General features: G+C 35.2%; 2 protein-coding genes across 2 annotated transcripts; one reads left to right on the plus strand and one right to left on the minus strand.

Annotated features, from left to right (window-relative positions):
* Positions 1–619: 619 nt before the first annotated feature.
* On the minus strand, positions 620–3,581 carry LOC109173463 (transcription factor bHLH62-like). The gene is made up of 9 exons (XM_019322692.1): positions 3,201–3,581; positions 2,713–3,170; positions 2,235–2,450; positions 1,900–1,965; positions 1,752–1,820; positions 1,596–1,667; positions 1,277–1,489; positions 1,026–1,114; positions 620–991 (listed from the first exon to the last, which is right to left on the minus strand). The coding sequence occupies exons 1-9, from the start codon at positions 3,316–3,318 to the stop codon at positions 895–897; spliced, it is 1,398 nt and encodes a 465-aa protein (XP_019178237.1). The 5' UTR covers positions 3,319–3,581; the 3' UTR covers positions 620–894.
* A 13,605-nt stretch (positions 3,582–17,186) lies between these two features.
* On the plus strand, positions 17,187–19,951 carry LOC109173652 (U-box domain-containing protein 9-like). The gene is made up of 2 exons (XM_019322915.1): positions 17,187–17,714; positions 17,977–19,951. The coding sequence occupies exons 1-2, from the start codon at positions 17,445–17,447 to the stop codon at positions 19,057–19,059; spliced, it is 1,353 nt and encodes a 450-aa protein (XP_019178460.1). The 5' UTR covers positions 17,187–17,444; the 3' UTR covers positions 19,060–19,951.
* Positions 19,952–20,050: the final 99 nt, after the last annotated feature.

Genomic DNA, 20,050 nt, shown 5'->3' on the forward strand with positions numbered 1-20,050 from the left:
TAAGGAGCTCTGGGTCAGGTCTTTTTTGAAGAGAAATCAAACTCTGTGAGCGTGACATGGATTGAATATGAGTTAGTCTTAGAGAGGTGGGATACGAGATATTGTACGGTAAAAAGACTCTCAAGTTCAACTGAACCGTTTGGAACAGTTAGTAAGAGCTGTAGGTCGAGTTGATGTCTTGTTAAAGAGGTCTGGGTCCAGTCTTTCTCGAAAAAGAGCCAAACTTTATGAGTGTGACTTGGATTGAATTTGAATTAGTCTTACAGTGATGGGATAACGCGAAAAAAAGGGTCTCAAGTTCATTGGGTCTAGTCAGAATCTCACCACTTGCCAGACTGGCTCTTGTTGGGTAAATTTCAATAGCCATTGCAGCAGGCCAAGTGGTTGCCAGAGACAAATCCAATCATTCATAAAAATTGTCTCTTTTGATTCTTGGGAAATCAGACCATCCATAAAATTAGCACAATTCTCCTGTTGTAACTGAGATTTGAGAAAACTGTGAAAACTACAGGACCCCAGAATTGTGGCACCCATCATGTTCATATGAAGCCAAACACAAGCCACAATCATTCATCATATCTAGAAAAGAAAATGGCAGATCGTCTCAGTCGATATCAGACAGTCGAAGAAACAGTAATGGACATTGAAAGCTCATGAGTTGAGTTCACAGTACATATCTGTTCTTGCATTGCTTTACATAGGAACAATATCTTACATATGCTGCTGTTAAAAGACTCTGCACAAGAATATATATATATATATAATTCTATCCCTAAAGATTATAAATTAGATCCTAATAAATAAATCCGGGCAGGGAGGAAAAAAAAAAAAGATCACTAACAGCTGATGAGCCAGCAGAAAAATCAGATATGATGAATAACAATCTCGAGTGAATCATCTCTTCATATGTACAATAGCCTCTTCTCCGTGTGGAGTTTGATATCGAGGGTGGAAGAACTGTGATTGAAACGTCGTTTTCGTTTGATGAGTACTGATGCCAAGTTGCAGCTAAGTCCTAAAATTACCGAGGAACGTTTAATGTGTCCTTGCTAGAGATTCGAGTGAATCCCATGTGGACAATGCTTTGCAGGTCGTCTTCAAATAACGAAGGAAACTGGAAGAGAGATCAAATTCACAAGAAATAAGTACTAAATACAAGAAAACGAACTTCATTGTCATTGCTGATGATTTAATGAATTAAGTTTTTATCCTCAAAAAAAGAAAACGAACTGTCTCCTCGTTTTCTTTAGTTTCAAACGAGATAAAAAGTGTTCACCTGATTGAGATTCTCGCCAAATCCATCACCGGGAGGGAACTGCATTCCTAGGCTCGGGCTCGGGGAAGTACCCAACGGGGGGTACACGGGGCGTTGGCTTACTGCCCCATTCACAAGATTCGTGTGCAAGTGAGGAATCTGCTCAGGTGGATACTGTTCTTGACCATGAAAAGCTGGGGCTGAGGAACCCAAAGGGTACACAGGATGACATATCTAAACAAAAATGGTCCCAACTCCCAAGTTAGTACTTTTGCTGTTCCAAACATTTCATGACTCCACAACAAATGACAAGACAAAAAACATAAAACTAAGTACTAACATCCTTCGGGGCGAGGCTGTCTATGTTAACATCCATCCTCGGGTTCACTGTCGCTAACTTCATAGATAGGAACTGCAACAAACCAACAAACATTAACCGATGAACCAAGAAAACCGAATGGCATTGGCAATCCTCAAAAAACCGGAGATAATTTACCTCAACTTGTCTCTGTAGTGACTGTACATAGTTTATAATTTCATCAAGCATGAGTGCCTTCCCAGTTACCTAACCCAAAATTCTTTACTACATTAACATCATCATCTGTCTGACAAACATTATTGGTCAAAACAAAATTTGTGCTCACCTTACTACAGCCTGGTACAAGATCTTGCAAAAGCTTCATTCTTTCACTAATCTTCTCCCTCCTTACCTAATAAACATGGGATTATAAGCTGTCATTTCACTAAACTAAAACCAATCTGTGTTGACCATTATATATATATAAAAACATAAATGTGTAGTCCAACTATCAGCGCGGTTTTAGTTGAACAGAACACATCTTTCAATTTAGTATTAGAGCAAGTAATTGGGCCGGACACATGAGGGGGTGTGATGAACATATAATATAAAATAGTCTGACTATCAGCTTAAACTTTTAGTTGAGACAGATAAATTGGGTAAAGATTAAATTTTGTTTACTCTTTCTGCAAGACTATGGCTGTCTGTAGCTTGACCCCTTCTTGCTCTGACATGGATATAGTCCTTTGGTGGCTCCGGCGGCTTCTGGTTTGGCTTGCCGTCTCCGGCATTAGCAGTATTGTTCAGTTCCTCTGTTTTGACTCCATTGTTGTCATTCCCAGCTTCTTCTGCTGATTTGGATCGCTTTGCAGGTGAATGATCATCGGTTTCAGTTCCCTGTAATGGACAAAAAAGATTACTTCGAATCAATCAATGCCCAGTTTATATTGCACCATGTCCTCCCACTAACTACTAGACCTTCAAGTTTGTTGAGCATATAATATATATAAACATAAATGTGCAATTCAACTATCTTTTAGTTGAGATGCAGTATATGCTTCAATTTGGTATCAGAGCACCGTGATTCTGTCAAGCTAAGAATAACATAATAAATTATGTTATGATGAATGAAAATGTGGGGATTAAGAAATGTTACTACCTTGGCATCATCATCTTCCTCGGCGGCTCTTCTTGAAATGGGTTTTCTTTTTCTGGGATTGGATTCGGTCGGAGTTTGGTCGGGGAGGGAGAATTCTTGGTGGGTATTGTTTCCCGGGCCCAATTCCGGCGGGGACGGGCCGGAATTCTTGTTTTGCACGGGAGATCCAGCTTGCTTGAGAGAAGGGCTACTCGAAATTCTAGGCAGCTTTGCATTCCCAATGCACTGAACATTAGATCTGCACGGCAAGTCACCGTTTTTCAGCCCGAATTGACCCGTTCTACTGTTAAAGCTCCGGCTACCGAGGCAAGAGAGCTTCGCCGCCGTCCTCTCCACGTAACCGGCGCCGCCGGAGAGCGGCGCCGGTGTAGTAAAGCAAGAAGTGTCAGTAGTATTGTAATTATTAACGTTATTATCATTGTTCTCAGCGTAAGCCGCCGACATGTCCGCGGCGAACGGCGGCGGAGGAGCGGCCATGGAGCTGACACGCGACAAGAATTGACCGTACTGCTCCGGCGAACACCCCCAGTCCGCCATAGCCGCCTGCCCAAACTGCAAAGGTGGCGGCGGAGCTCCTCCGCCATTAAAGAAGTAATCTTTCTGCATAACAACAACACCCAGAGAGTTTTCTTTAAAGAAAAACAGGCGAGAACGAAGGAGATTCTTCAATGGAGGAGAAAACGCGAAAGGGGAAAGTGAAGAGAGAAAGTGGAGGAGAGAGTTATATAGGCGAAAAGGAAAAAGGTGCGGGCGGGGGGGTTTGACATTTTGGTTCCATTATCAGAGAGAGAGAGAGAGAAAGAGAGAGAGAGAGAGTTGCCGGAAAGAGCGGCGAGGGGAGGGTGGGGCTAATAGGCTTTGCCGGGCCTTGAACGTCGTAGCACCATCTCGCGTCGTCGCAACATTTTTCCCTTATTGAGATTACCATCTTTTCAAGTCCTAGAATATATGAATAGTCTGTCACTGTTTCATGTTTCTGTTGTTTGGGTAACAGTGTCAATTTTTTATTTTTATTTTTTTTTCTATTTCAATTCTCCTTAGATAAAGTTCATCGTGTTTTTTAAAAACTCATGTGTATATAGTAACGCTTTTAAAAGAATTGTTTCGAACAGGACTCGGTTAAGATTCTGCTGGTTTAATACATCTTGGAGTGAGTAAAACAAGTCAATCGATGGCATAATCGAAGACCAATATAACCAAACTGGTTGAAATTTTTGATGATTATTAGTTAAGAAATTGATTTGATTATTTTAGTTAACGGGTCAATTATGGTATCTTGACAATTAGGGGTGTGCATTATGAGTTATAAATTATAAAGTTAAAAAAACTATTAGTTATTTTGATTTTGGTTATTGGGTAGCTAGATATTTCTATTTGATAGCATAAAATATATTGAGATACTACGAGATAATATAAAAGAAAATGAAAACGTGATAATTAATATCTAATTGGTGATCGGATAGTGCATTGTGAACCTGAGCAGTCCAATCAATACAAGGTGCAAATGCCTAGTAGAGTGAGTAGTAGTGAATATGAGATGTTCCTCTAGCCAAGTAGTGATGTGCTATTTATATTATGATCTTGACCAATGCTATGATGTCTAATGGTAAGTAAGCTTGACGTGACATGTTTATACAGGTGGAGAAGGGCGATCGATCAGTTTTCAAGGTAGTTTCATTAGGCAATACATTAGTACTAGCTTCAAATTACTCCAGAGCCCCACTACCTAAGTATGTGCAAGTCAATCTTATTAGTCGATCAAAATTAAAAAAACTTGATCATGAGTCTTGTTTCCTTACTTCTTAAACATATTGCTTGAGTTAATGAGTTAATTGGATCACTCTATAACTCGATTATAGTTATTAATCAAAATCAATTGTCACGCACTCTTATTAATACCATCCATATTCCTATATATATATATATATATATATATATATATATATATATATATATATATATATATATATATATAAAATGCATATGAAATTTTTTCAAAATATTTATCTTTTATCTAAATTATTTTTCTTCCAATTTTTTTTCACTTCTTTTATCCTTGTTATATGTCAATTTCTTTCCAAAATTTCATTTTCCAATGTATCTTGTTATAGTTGCGCCAACAACATTAGTACAAAATAAAGAGTGAAAATCTCAACAAAAAAAAAACGTAAACATAAAAATTATACAATATAAAATTATGACGAGTGGCAAGCTTACCCAGCCATGTATTAACCACCCTATGCGATATCTACAAGTGTGCATTGCCCATGGTGTAGGATGAGCTCTTGAGTTGCTAAGATCATACATAATTTTAAACACTTTTAATCTTAACCACTCATCTTAACATCTTTTAATTACCAAGAACATCCCTATTACATGGTTTTTTTCTTAGTTTTTTTTTTTTTTTTTTTTTTTTTGGGTGCTAATGTGAGGTGGAAGAGAGAGAGAGAGAGAGAGGAGAGAGAAGGTTTGAGATGCTTAGAGGAGGTGCTGATTTTTTGTCTCCAGAGTGGTGCGCATGAGGTGCACTAGAAGCGCCTAGCCTGCACGCGCCTAATAGTTCCTTTGCTTTTTTTTTTTTTTTCCTTCTTTCCCTTCTCTATCCCATGTTCTCTCCTACTCATTTATGCAAAAATCAAATAAAATCCTAAACTAATGAATTTGCTCTAACAAATTTTAATTTTTCAACTTTTAATTGACTTTTATTCAATAGCTTTTAACTACTTTTTCAATGTTGAAACATAGTTTACTCTTTTTTTTTTTACCTTTTATTTTTAAAATGTCTAATGTATGGCTAATAAAAACATATTAGATGCACGTACCAGTTATATTTAACAGATGAGTTAATGGAATTTATTGTTTGTTAGAGTACTATTTTAAAAGTAATTACAATTCAGCTAAGGTTATATTGAAGTTTAGGTTTCGAGACCAACTCTCATCCCCTCAAATGTTGTTGTTATGTTAACATCTAAAAAAAAAAAACAAAAAACATCAGTTTTAGCTCTGAGTTGTTAGTTTTAAAAATTTGATCATTGTCAATTGATTTGAACAAAGTTAACTTTTCAATTGTCTATAATGTGTCACATTTAATTAGTCTACGATGTTATATTATTATTATTATTATTATTATTATTATTATTATAAGGAAAACTCGCAATCACTATTCGATAGTATACATTCCTGTGTAATAACTTGCAAATCACACATGGGAGATAAATTGCACTAGGAAAATTATGTGTCACGGATTCGACTGAGATTTTGAGAATGTGTTGGTAAAAATCAAACTCGTGACCTTTTATTTAAAGTTTATTCCAACTCTTGTAAATGGTGCGTTAGAGGGACTCTCCTCGAGTAAGAGTAAAACTCTGCGGCCACATTTTTGGGTGAATATGAATTAGCCTCATTGTGAGAATTCCAAATGGCATATGCAAAAATAAATAAATAAATAAATAAATAAATAAATAAAATAAACTAGGTTTTTTGCTTGCCATATTATATTTGTTTTTCTTTTTAAATAAAATTGTTGTGGTTTATATTTAAAGTGAATTACTCTCTAGAGCTATACAATCTCAATTACTTGGATTATTAGCTTATTCACGAAAGAAACAGATGCACTAACATTCAACAAAATTAAGATAAAACCTAATTCACGTCACGCGTTTGTAAATACCAATTTAAATATGTTTTTCTAAAATTACTCGAGATAAAATCCAAACATTTAATTAGCAATTTAATCAAGATCAGTTTGCTCAAAATGTCATCATAATCAAACAAGAGAATAAGAGGTCTTGTAACATAATTGCCTTGATGCAGACCTACAAAACCCCTTAGAAGTTAGAAGATAAAGTGTGCTAAAGTCAGCCATACATTAAGAATCCAAGTACTAGATGTACAATGTTGTTTTTATTTCTCGTGAAGTGGCAGTCTATTCTATATTTTGACAAATTCTATTTCCAACCCCTTCATTATTCCATTCTTTCTTGACTTCCACATTTTTCCAAGTGGCATACCTTTTTTTTTTTTTTTTTTGGATGGCAAGGAAAACTCGCAGTTATTACTTAATGATAATATGATATATACTAGATAAATCTTGTTACTGTGTAACAATTTACAAAAACATGGGAGAGGTAAACTGTATTAGAAAACCCAGCCTGTGTGACTGGATCGGTCGAGAAATAGTAGTAAGAATCAAACTTGTGATATTTCGATACAATAATCATGCTTCACTCACTCAACTGTCAATTTCAGTGCAGTGGCATATATACTTTTTTGGCCCTTAGTCCATTTTATGTGAATTAATTATTATTATTTATTTCCCACAATTTTACTTTAACCCCAATACAAAAATAATACATAAATAAAATAAAATATTAAAATATTTTCCATAATGGGTGCTGAAAAATTCAATTTCTTGACATCATGGCTTACGCCATAATTACATATTTTTAGTGCTCAATGGAAATTGTAAAATGTGAAAAAAATATAATGAAAAATTGGGTATAAAGTAATTAGGAAAATAACACTTCTAGTCCCTGAATTGTTTTACTTTTGAAAATTTGATCTCTGTAAGTTAATTTAAACAAATTTAGCCCCTTAATTATTCAAAATGTACACTTTTAACCCCTCAATTGTCCAAAATGTTCCATTAGCATATGTGATTATTTTTATTATATATAAGTAATATTTACTATTAAAAATAATGTTCACATATTGGAGAGAGTGAAACTTAATCATGGATATTGATTTCAAATGACAAAATTAACCTAAAAAAAAAAAGAGTGTGGTAACAAAATTTGATAGTTATATAACAACAGAGACTAAAAGTGCAACATAATGAACAATTAAAGGACTAAACCTGTTCAAATCAATTAACAGGGACCAAATGATCAAAAGTGAAATAATTAAGGGGTCAAAAGTGCTGTTTTCTGAAATAATTATTATATCTCTCAATTATGTATATCTGATTTTTGTGTGATTGTAAAATCAATATTAGCAATTTTACCTCCCAAATGCTCTGTCGGGACGGGGTGTGGGGGCCTTTAGGGTTGAGGTTTAGTCTTTTGTGTGCGCGCGTGTAATAAAAAAATATTGTAATAAGTAAAAGTTAATATATAAGAAATACTAAATAAAATATTAACTTATTTAAATAATTAATAATATTTTGGTAGTTTAAGGGTACTTTGGGGTGATTTTATAAACGGACTAATGAAAAATACTAAATTTCTTAAATCAAATCCTTAAATTAGTTAATTTCAAGAACACAATGATTTTTTTATAAAATAACTCATTGCCATAATACTCTATTATTATTATTATTATTATTATTATTATTATTATTATTATTATTATTATTATTATTAGTGGTAGTAGTAGTAGTAGTTTAGTGGAGGCAAAGTGGCTATTATTACATGATTACAGGAGGCAAGGTGATATTATCTCTATGTATATATACAGAGCAAAGTTAATCCTTACTACAATTGACAATTAATTGGTCTTGTTGTGGTAATTATTATGTGTTGGCTACTACTTTTGCCCCTTCAAGGACTATTAGGTGAATAATAATGCATTCCTTTTGATTACAATCATCAATAATTTATTTATTTTGAAAGATATTTGCATTTCACCATAAAGCTAGCCTATACCATTGCTATAACATCATCATTTGAAAAAAAATTAATAATCCTATTAGTTGCCAAGTAGCGTGTAGCTCAATGACACCTCTGTAACTCTAAGAAGTCACAAGTATCTTAGTTTGGGCGTTGATACTGTACTACATTGTAATAGAGTCAGTCTGATATAAGAATCATGTTCTGCCTATTTAATCACCTCTTTCGGGACTCCTACTTCAAGCTTTTTTATAAAGCTAGCTAGCTACCCATATCATTTTCAAGATTAATAGCAATATTAATATTAATGCCTTTGGGCTATGGCTTTATATAATTACAAATGGGTACACTCATTATTATCTTGTAATTATGCCACTAGGCCATGGTTAATAAACACATAAAAAAATGGCCTCTATTAATTGAGACTGTACAAAGTATTAACTCTTCATTACATGGATATTAATCACATATGTAGTTGAAAACTTAATATTGGACTTTAACTATCAAAACCCTTGTGGTGATTTTAACCACATATCTTGAGTTTATAATAATAACTGCAGTTATTAGTATCTTAAAAACTCAAACCATGATAGAAGAGATTTTTACATTCATATTAACATTACATGATTCAAGATTTCAAGAAAACCAAGCCACTTCACTCAAAGTCTTACTTTTTTTTTTTTTTTTTTTTTTGCAGCCCGTATCATACTCAGACTAATTCTCAGTGCAAACGGGTTCGCACTAGGCCATGCCAGCCCAATTAAGGGATAAAGTGCTGGCCAGATTGATTTTTCCATACGAGAGGGGTTCGAACTCCCGACTCTCTTAACGGACGAGAGTGCACGGCCACTCACGCCAACCAAGCTGGTTTACTTAGTGTAGTTTAAATCTTGATCATGTGTGATTTGCAAACTACTACACAAGAGATGTGTTTAATTTATCAAGTGTACACCCTCAAATAGAGGTTATTGTAAGTTTTTCTCGTCACTCAAAAAAATCCACTTGAGGCATTGGGTGAATTCCTTTGAAATAGATGCAAGTTATCATGTTAATGGAATAATTAAGGATAAGAGGCCCAAAAATTTAAGTGAAAATCTGATTTAGAAGAAAGATAATTAAGTACAGCCTGGCCAAGATTAAAAAAAAAAAAAAAAAGGTCATGATTTCAAATTTTCAACTCATAAAATTTAGTCGACATAACCAACTAGTTTAGAGATCAAGACTAACTATTGTGAGATGTTACAAGCAGACATAATAAGATCATAAAATCGTTATTCACTATAGAGTTAAGATTGTCATGTCTGCTCAAATCAGTTGTCACTCTTGCTTATTATATCCACACTATATAAACTCTAATTATTGTAAGGAGGGAGACACAGTTTGTTTTTGACATATTAAGCTACTTATAAATTATAATAATCACTTTTCCAACAACTAATACAAAAAACTTGGTGCTATTTATCTTTTGTTATGTATTATCTCTTACACCCAAAGTCAATTAATTGTGCAATATATGTTAATCAACAAAATCATAATTGAGGCTATTCAAAGTTGAATGCAAATTTGGTGGTGAATCTTCCATTCCATTAATCCCATCCTTGAGAATGAAAACCCTGAAACTAAAGTCTCATTCAATGTCAACTACCAATAAGAATACTACAGCTCATGATAGGGTGGAATATGTTTTTGTATTAGGTTCTCATCTAACCAGCATAGTTGGCGTGAGTGGCCGTGCACTTTCATCTCTTAAGAGTGGTCGGGAGTTTAAACCCCCTCTTGTATGGAAAAACTAATATAGTCAGCACTTTGTCCCTTAATTGGGCCGGGAAAAACCAATCTGGACAGTATTTTATCCCTTAATTGGGTCGGTCCGGTGCAAATGGGAATTAGTCTGAGTATGATACGGACTTAAAGGTGTCTCATATAGTTAGGGTCTGCTCAGAACACCTCAACGCTTGACAAAAAAAAAACAAAATCTAATTAATTAACTATGGTTTTTTTTTTTTTAATTGCGCCGGGAAAAACCAATCTGGACAGTATTTTATCACTTAATTGGGTCGGTCCGGTGCAAATGGGAATTAGTCTGAGTATGATACGGACTTAAAGGTGTCTCATATAGTTAGGGTCTGCTCAGAATACCTCATCGCTTGACAAAAAAAAAAATCTAATTAATTAACTATGGTTTTTTTTTTTTTTTTTGAATACTACTAACTCTATTACAATGTAAGTGTATGTTCATAACTACTTTCTCAACCTATTGAAGCACAAATAGCCAATATCGCCTCTACTGAGGCTCAATCTCACAACCTCTCTTAAGGGAGTAACTTGGTGCCATTGGACTACAAGGTCCTTAGTTTTTAAAGTGAGATTTTCCAAAATGATTTTTTAGTTCATTTTTATTATATTCTCAATAATATAATCCGTTTAACCAAATTTTGAGTAGATTTATATTTTGAGATTTTAAGAATCTTAAAACATGCACCATACCTTGAAATTATGTTTATTAATCTTACATAACTTAAAATTTGAGTGAAATGAGATTTTTAAGAATGTGGAAAAAGTGAAGCAGAAACCATGTTCATAAATCTCACGTCATTTGATATTGTTTTACATACTTATGAACCAACTAAAAATATATAACATTTTAATATTTACATTACATGATTATGTTATATATAATCGAAAATATTAAATTATGTAAAAAAAAAAAAAAAAAAAGATTTGGTTTCGGCATGTCAAGGAGTCGTTATGTTGTACATCCGTATGCACCATGCATGGTGCACACGGATGCAAAAACGACGTCGTTTTGACGTCGACTTAAAAAAAAAATAAATTCAGAATTGCATAACTATTCATCCATAATTTCATAACTATACATCCAGAATTGCATAACTATACATCCAGAATTTCATAACTACACATTCATAACTTCATTACTATACATCCAGAATTGCATAACTACACATCCATAACTTCATAATTATAAATTCAGAATTGCATAACTTCATAACTATACATTCAGAATTGCATAACTACACATCCATAATTTCATAACTTTAAATCCAGAATTGCATAACTATACATCCATAATTTCATAACTATTATTCAGAAATTATGCACAACATAATGTTGTTGACAGGAATCGAAACTTTTTTTTTTAAAATTGGACGCGCGTTTTTAGTCAAAACATGATGCACACAGATGCATAGCATAATTTGCCCATGTCAAGAGGACCTCCTATGTTCTTTTACCAATTTGCCTCTCACATTTATTACCAAAGAAGATCCAATTGGGCTTTTCCCCCACCATCATGTTTTTTGGCCCACAAATAGTGGGATCAAATCATGGGTAGGTTTGTAGCCCATTAAAATAAACAGTGCTACTCGTGTAAATTGGCTAAAAGCAAAAAGGCCCACATTGATATATTACTATGGAAGAAAGGCCCATTCAGGCTGAAATTCCTTCCATTTTCATTTTTGAGTTGTTATACCATGGATTATGATCCACTTTGCAAGGTGGACTAAGGTAGACCCTAATCCTAAGTGACATATAAATTGTATATTTTTAAGTATTAAAATTATGACCTTCTAGAATATAAATTGTGTTTTTAAGTCAAAATATGTAACAACTGTCGAAGAGTTGTTATGTGTTTTAACTGTAGTAATCAAATCACATACAATACATAGTTATCAAATCCTAATAACAGATTTTGTGACTGTAGTATTTGAAAGAAACTTGTGAATACAAAACAAGGTAATCTATTACTAACATTGTATATTTGTAGTATACAAATTGTGAATTTTTAAAAATAAATTATGAGCATGTAGTATGTAAATTGTGAATATTTAGACCTGGATCCACAGAATAACACTAGTGGAAATTATGGAATTTCCGACCACTTAAAAGTAATCTTAAACCAAGTCAAAAGCCTTGTTCCGACCACTTTTGGTATCCGGAAAAATCTTTGTTGCTATTTCCGACCACTTTTTGGTATTAACTTGATTTAAAATCATTTTCAGGTAGTCAAAAATTGCATAATTTTCAGTAGTGTAATTTGCGCTCATTTTATGATAAAATCAAGATACATGATGAGAATAATAATTCTTATGAATACACTTAAAATTTTCAATGACTAATGGTTAGTGCAATGCTAAAAGAAAATGTAAAAGTATAATTTTGGTACACGCTAGACATGATAGTTTCAAGTCATAAACATGAACATCGTTAGATGTAATGTAAAAGGACTAAAAATATTACTTGGTGTGAGATGTGTGGGGAACTAAAACTAAGTTAAACAAAACATGATCAACTTACTCCAATATTATCTAATGTTAGGATTGGTCACATTTTATTAGGCTAGAAATCAAAGATTCGCACCTCAAACCGTACACCTATGTTGTCCTCCATTCAGTACAAGAATTTATTTCATTGTCAATATTGTTTATTCAACCCTATCTTAACAAGTTCTCATAAGTTGGAGTTGATCACACATTAATTTGATAATTATAATATTTTAAATTCAATTTACTGCAGAAATTGTTAAGTCATATCTTTATATATGGTCGGTGAGTTTTACCGAAAGCACATATTCATGCACCAACTCCCAACGTGTTGGGTAAGGAAACAATTAAGTTTACTCTAGAATTGCCTATCCATCCTCCAAACATGTAATGTGACATGGTTTGTGATTAATTTGGTGAGATGACAAGTCATCTGAGTCAAGTGCAAGACTCATTAATCATTGGTGCATGCTCTGTCCCCTCTCCACTACACATATGCCTAGCTAGCTAGCTACTCTCTACAAAAATCAAAGCCGCTCAACCGTCCCAGCCACCCGCACCGCCGCACGCCGCCATCATCGCCGTGGACAAGTTATACATTCAGTTTTCACTAACAATAACTCAGATAGCGTGATACAATTTCACATCGACTTATTTCATAAAATAGAGAGCGATATTCGTATTAAAGTTAAACCTTCACTTTTGAATTAAGTTTATGATGAAGTTAGGCCTCGTCTTCTTTTTTGGAGTGACAAGGGAAACTCGCAATCAGTACACAAAGGTATATACACTCGATAAACCTAATCTTGTTATCCTAGTTGGCAAATGATCACAAAGAGATAAACCATCCTAGATTTTTTATAGTTGACTGGCTCAAGCTTAGCCAAGAAAGTTAAGATTCGAACTCTATAAACAATAGGCCTCACCATCTTGATTAGAGTGTCTATTGTACACATAACAAAAAATGTGTGATTGATGTCCTATTGAACATAACCTTTTTAATGTGGTAGGATGTCACCATCTATTATGACAAAAAAAAAAAGTGAAATTGTTGTTCAATGAATTTAATTAACATGATGAGATGTCACAGTGTATCTTTCAAGAATTAGGGCCCGCATGGGTAGCTCAACTGGTCATAAAGGTGAAACTTTGGAAGAATGATCAGGGATCGAGTCTCACCAGCGGCACTGTGGGAGCAACCTCTCAAAGTGAGGGGGGCTCCTTGTGCACAGTGAGCATCGGTCTAGCCGTTCATGTTCAGTTGAGTCACCATGATTTACATCCTCCCAAATGCGCCCTTAGGATTGGGGTTCTTCCTTTGAAAGAATTAGCTAGGGAATTGAACGATACTTAAATTAAGGTCAAACGTTTACTCTTGAACAAGAATTATTTATTGAAAGTGAATGAAAGGGCTAAGCTCTAAAAAGTAAAAAGTGAACGACTAACTAGTCATCACTGATACTTGAGACCCCTATCATATCCTTCTTCAGAAGCTCATCCAACTCCTCAGGAAGACGAGGAAGAAGAATCCACCGACCATATAAATTTTTTACTAAAAAATTAAAATAATCTTTCATTTTAAAGAACTTCAAAACTCATAATTGATCTCCTCACATCTCTATATTTAATTGTCTATTGAATTTCTAACCATCAAAATAATTGATAACTTATGGTTTAAACCCTACATTTTAAATACCTTAATTTCGATCCATTTAATTATCGTCATCAATTATTCGTTTGCTCACCTCTATTTTAAACTACCTTTTAAAATGAAATTATGGTTTTAATTTGAGTATCTATCATTATTGTGACAGAAAAAATAAAAAATAAAAAGAAAAAAAGTGAGAGCAATGTTTAAGAATGCAGAAATGTGCTGACTAGTCAGTCCAACGCAACTCCAACACGCTTCCGCGTGGACGCCAGCTGTCTTGCTGTCGGTCACTTGATTGCGTATACGCCGAACGTCATTAATTTGATTATTATAATTATAGGATAATAATATTTTATTAATAACGGACTTCTAATCTTAATTACTTCTTACTGCATATCCATATGAATTCGTCCAAATATTTTTCATTTTTTATTATTACAAAAATCATTTTACTTCCCATCGTTGATGCATTTTTTAAGGTGAAAAGGGAAATCCATTAGGTGAATTATGTTATTACGTAATAACTCACAAATTACACAAGAGTGATAATCACAAACTATACATGATAAATTAATCGTATTAAGAATGCAATATGATTAGCCAAAAAGATCAAGTATACTAAATGACTAATCATCTCCACCCACTCGGCTACCCTTTCAAGCCACTATTTATGCATTTTCCTTATATTTTATGATTTAATATTATTACAAGGATAATGTGATATTCCTCTCCTAATTTCATCTTCTTACATTGTACTATTTGATGAATAAGTAAATTTATATTTAAATGCTAGATGGGGTTGATAAATTTATAAAGCTATTGAAAAGGGCTAGCAAGGTGTGGCCCGCTAGGAATGTCAATTGTACCCACACTTGACGGGGAACCCGATTCCCAACTCTTACGGGGACGGGAATGGAAACAGAAATAGGGGATCAGGAATGGAGATAGGGCCAATTTTGAATTTCTCGCCGGGAACGGGGGCGGGGATGGGGTTCTCCCCGACCCACCCCACCCCCGATATATATATATATATATATATATATATATATATATATATATATATATATATATATATATATATTATGTTAGAAGCAATCTTGTCATTGTATGTCATGCTTATGAAATGCATATTTAAATAACATGTTTAATTGTAAAATATTGAATACTACTTTAAGGTGAGGATGAATATATATGCGTTATTTATTTAAATATTTTTATAATCATATTCATTGTCTCTTAATATGATAATAATTGTTTTTTTTTATTTATTAAAACAATGGCATTTTTGGTTTGTGACCCTCACATATTTAATCCTTTTCAATGATTTGAAGTACAAATTTAGTTCATAAGTTATTGTCATAATGGTGAATTTAGTAATTCAATGATATATGATATTTAATAAAATAATTAATTTAGTTCGAGTACAACTCTGATGAACTAAATTTATCACTTTGATAATAACTGAATGGCTTATATAAAACAAATAATTAAAGGATTAAATCTATATAATGGCCATAATCGGGACTAAACATGTCATTTTTTAGAGTTTTATGTTTATTTTTTTTTTAAATTGAATGAATTAATTTAACATCGAGTTAACTAAGAGATAAATATCAAAAAATAGAGAATATAATTACACTCATTACAAAAGCATTATATTTCTTCTTCTCCTTAAAAATTGAATCTTCAACCTCAAAGGTTCCCTACACCCCAATCTGACAACAGACGGTAACTCACTAACGCAATAGGCATGACCAAATACCGGTGCTCACAAGGTACTAAAACATACCCCCTTTATCCCATTTTATCTGTCTTACTTACTATTCATTGATCAAACCAACTCTTTATTCTTTGTTTATTTTCTTTATGAATTTTTATTCTTTTTAAATTTGATTTTTTTTTGGGTGTTTTAATAGTATTTTTAATGTAGTTTCTAAATATATAAATTTCGTATACTAATACCAAACTGAATATTAAAGAAAAATTAAATTAAAAATAATTTTAATTAAACATCGTTAATTGAACCAGACACATAAAATGGGACGGAGGGCGTAAGAGTTTTTTGCACTTTTAGTCCCACGACTATAGTGGCACTGGCAGAATTGATCTACGACTTTTGAACCTTGCAATTTTAGTCCACGACTATTGATTTTTTTGCAAAAATGGTCCTTCCGGCCACTTTTCCGTCAAAATTTCACCGGAAAAAAAAAATTCTCTATTTTTAGTCGGGTTAAAATTGACATTTTACTTATCTCAAAAAATTAAAAGAAAAAAATTGATATTTGACTACATACAATATTACTGGGCTACATACTACTGCCCCAGGCGGCAGAGTACATGTACCATTCCAATGCTGCTGCCGGAGCCCGGGGAACGCCACGGCCGCTCCGCCACTTACTGACAGCCCTGCCTGCTCCAGGAACTCCGCCGCCTGGGGCAGTAGTATGTAGCCCAATAATATTGTATGTAGTCAAATATCAATTTTTTTCTTTTAATTTTTTGAGATAAGTAAAATGTCAATTTTAACCCGGTTAAAAATGGAGAATTTTTTTTTTCCGGTGAAATTTTGACGGAAAAGTGGCCGGAAGGACCATTTTTGCAAAAAAATCAATAGTCGTGGACTAAAATTGTAATGTTCAAAAGTCGTGGATCAATTCTGCCAGTGCCACTATAGTCGTGGGACTAAAAGTGCAAAAAACTCGAGGGAGTAATTAGCAACGAAAAACCACACATTACAAAAATCTATGCAACGTTATCCCAACACAATCCACAATCAATGTGTTCTCATTCAGTCTCCATAATCTGCACATTATGAATGCGTTAATTACTCAAATTATGAAATATTTTTGAGTAAAGTGAAATTTCTTGTGAATGTATCTTTATCTAAAACCCGGAAATTTTTTTATTTTTTTAAAAAGAAAAGAAAATGAAAGGGCTTTACTCCGAATTTGATAAATCTTTTACGCCACACTGAACTTACACTTAAACGCAAAGAGGTCGCTGGCATGTGAGCGAGTGCCAGTGAGGAAGTGTACGTACATAGAGAGAGAGAGAGAGAGAAAGATGGAAGATAACAATGGAAGTAGAAAGCTGGATCGGAAAACTGTAATGGAAGAAGAAAACCCATTTTGAATTTCTTAATAGGGAGGGAGGAGGGTTCGTAAAGATTCGAATTTTGGAGAGTTTTAATGAGTGATGGCGAAGACAGGGGTAACAGAAGGAGGTGATCCGGCTCCGGCGGCGCCGCCGGGGGCGGCGGAGTTGAAGGAGGAGTTGCAGAGGGCGGTGAAGGCAGTAGTAAGCGAGGATGGTGTCAATGCGGAGGCCATTGATAGAGCCCAGCAAGCACTATGCGCCTTAAGAGGCCTCCACCCTGAGCAGAACAACAACTCTTTTCCGGCGGAGTTCCGGTGCCCGCTTTCCGGCGAACTCATGAAGGACCCCGTCGTTGTTTCTTCTGGCCAGGTTACTTCTTTTTTTTCTCCTTCAAGGATCACAATTCTAACTTTCTTGTTATTAATCTGGTATTTCAATTTCATGATTCTTTCAATTTAATCTGACCCTCGAGTAATGATTGCGGATTCCAGCAATTAGCATGGAGATCATATCTCAATTTCCATTCTTGTATTCAAGAACATATGTTTCTTGAAAGTTTTGTTAGTTAAAAGCTAAAAAAGTTCACTTTTTTGGGTTTGTTTCATTGTGTTGTGGTCTTATAATTTTGCAGACTTATGACAGACCATTCATTCAGAAATGGTTAAATTCTGGGAATAGGATATGCCCACAGACACAACAGGTGCTCTCACACACTATTCTTACACCTAATCACTTGATTAGGGGTATGATATCAAACTGGTGCAAGGTTAATGGGATATGGTTCCCGGATCCTCCTGTTCAGTGCTTGAACGAGGATGGCGTCGTTACGGATGCTGATCGCCACAACTTTCTCGTCTTGCTCGAGAAGATGTCCTCGAGTTCGTGTGTGCAGAGAAGCGCAGCGAGGGAGCTGCGTTTGTTGACGAAGAGAATGCCTTCGTTCAGGGCGTTGTTTGGGGAGTCGATGGGAGCAGCCATGCCTAAGTTGCTGTCCCCTTTCTCTCGAGTCGATGTACACCCTGATCTCCAAGAAGACATAATCACGACGATCTTGAACCTCTCCATCCATGATAGTAACAAGAAGCTCGTGGCAGAAACCCCGAGGGTGATTTCTGTTCTTATTGATTCGTTAAGGTCCGGGGCGATTGAGACGAGGAGCAATGCAGCTGCTGCCATCTTTACACTATCAGCTCTTGATTCCAATAAGGCGCTTATTGGGAAATCGGGTGCCTTGAAGCCTCTTATTGACCTCTTAGAAGAAGGGCATTCTTTGGCGATGAAAGATGTTGCTTCAGCTATTTTCGTTCTGTGTGTTCTCCATGAGAACAAGGCGAGAGCTATCAGAGACGGGGCGGTTAGAGTCCTCGTCGAGAAGATTATGAACAGAGTTCATGTCGATGAACTACTAGCCATCCTTGCTATGCTGTCTAGCAACCATAGAGCAATCGAGGAAATGGGAGAGCTCGGGGCTGTCCCATCCCTGCTTAGTCTAATCCGGGACACATCTTGTGCCCGGAACAAGGAGAACTGCATCGTTATCCTCTATGCAATCTGTTCTGCTGATCGAACGAAGTTGAAGGAGATCAAGGACGAGGAGAGTAGCCACGGTACGATCTCCCAGCTCGCTCAAAATGGCACTTCACGGGCCAAGAGGAAGGCTAGCGGGGTTCTTGATAGACTCAACAGGGGAGTCGGTTTCATCCACACTGCATGATGAAGCTCACACAATCTGTACATTCTTCGCCTTTTGAATGTTCTGTATATTCATTCCATCTAGTCGAGGTTTTATCAATAACACCCACAACCAATATCATCAGTTCATTCGTTCATCTATAAGCTTGAGAAGCTCAAATAAAGCAGCATGTTTCCAGTTTTCCAAAGAGAGCGACACCATTGTAAAACTTATTACTGCAAATATCTCTATTGAGGGCTCACAGGGCGACGAAGAATCCTTCCAACTTCTTTGCTGGCTCTGTGGGTGTACTTTGTTTGGGCATTAGAAGAGTCAAAACATCATTGCCACTATCTATATCAGGTCCAGGGATGAATGAATGAGTGGTTTCTGTCTTACTGAAGGGGTTAGGGTGGTGCTCTGATCCCTACTAGTGTGGTCCTTCCAATGTGCAATCCAACCAGCCATGTCAGGTTAGGATGTATCATTCAAACATCTGGCTAGACCGCAACTGCAAAGCCAGAGGATCGATTCTTGTATGTATGTGTGTGTATATGTCAAAAAGAGCTTCAGACCAGTCTTTCTATCGAGTAAGAGTCAAACTCGCCTTGTACCCGGACCAAACCCAGATCAGTCTCACATAGTAGAGATATCGGGTGTTATACGTTGATACAAAAATATCTAGCAAGCCCACCCCCCACCCCCACCCCATCATTGTAGTAAGAGTCAAACTCGCTCTGTACCCGGACCAAACCCAGATCAGTCTCACATAGTAGAGATATCGGGTGTTATACGTTGATACAAAAATATCTAGCAAGCCCACCCCCCCCCCCCCACCCCATCATTGTACTAATCAAGTGACTCATGGTCATATCAGCAGTGTGTTGTAAAGAGGGAAATTGAATCCTAGAATTTCTGTATGAAGCTTTTGTTTGTTTGGTTCCATGTAACATGCAATTTTGGGTAGAACATAAAAAGGTATCCAAGGAATGTAGAATTGTCTACAGAAGTAGAGAAATATAAAAATTAATAC

The sequence above is a fragment of the Ipomoea nil genome, unplaced genomic scaffold (genome assembly GCF_001879475.1).
Source record: "Ipomoea nil cultivar Tokyo-kokei standard unplaced genomic scaffold, Asagao_1.1 scaffold0482, whole genome shotgun sequence".
NCBI classification, from domain to species: domain Eukaryota; kingdom Viridiplantae; phylum Streptophyta; class Magnoliopsida; order Solanales; family Convolvulaceae; genus Ipomoea; species Ipomoea nil.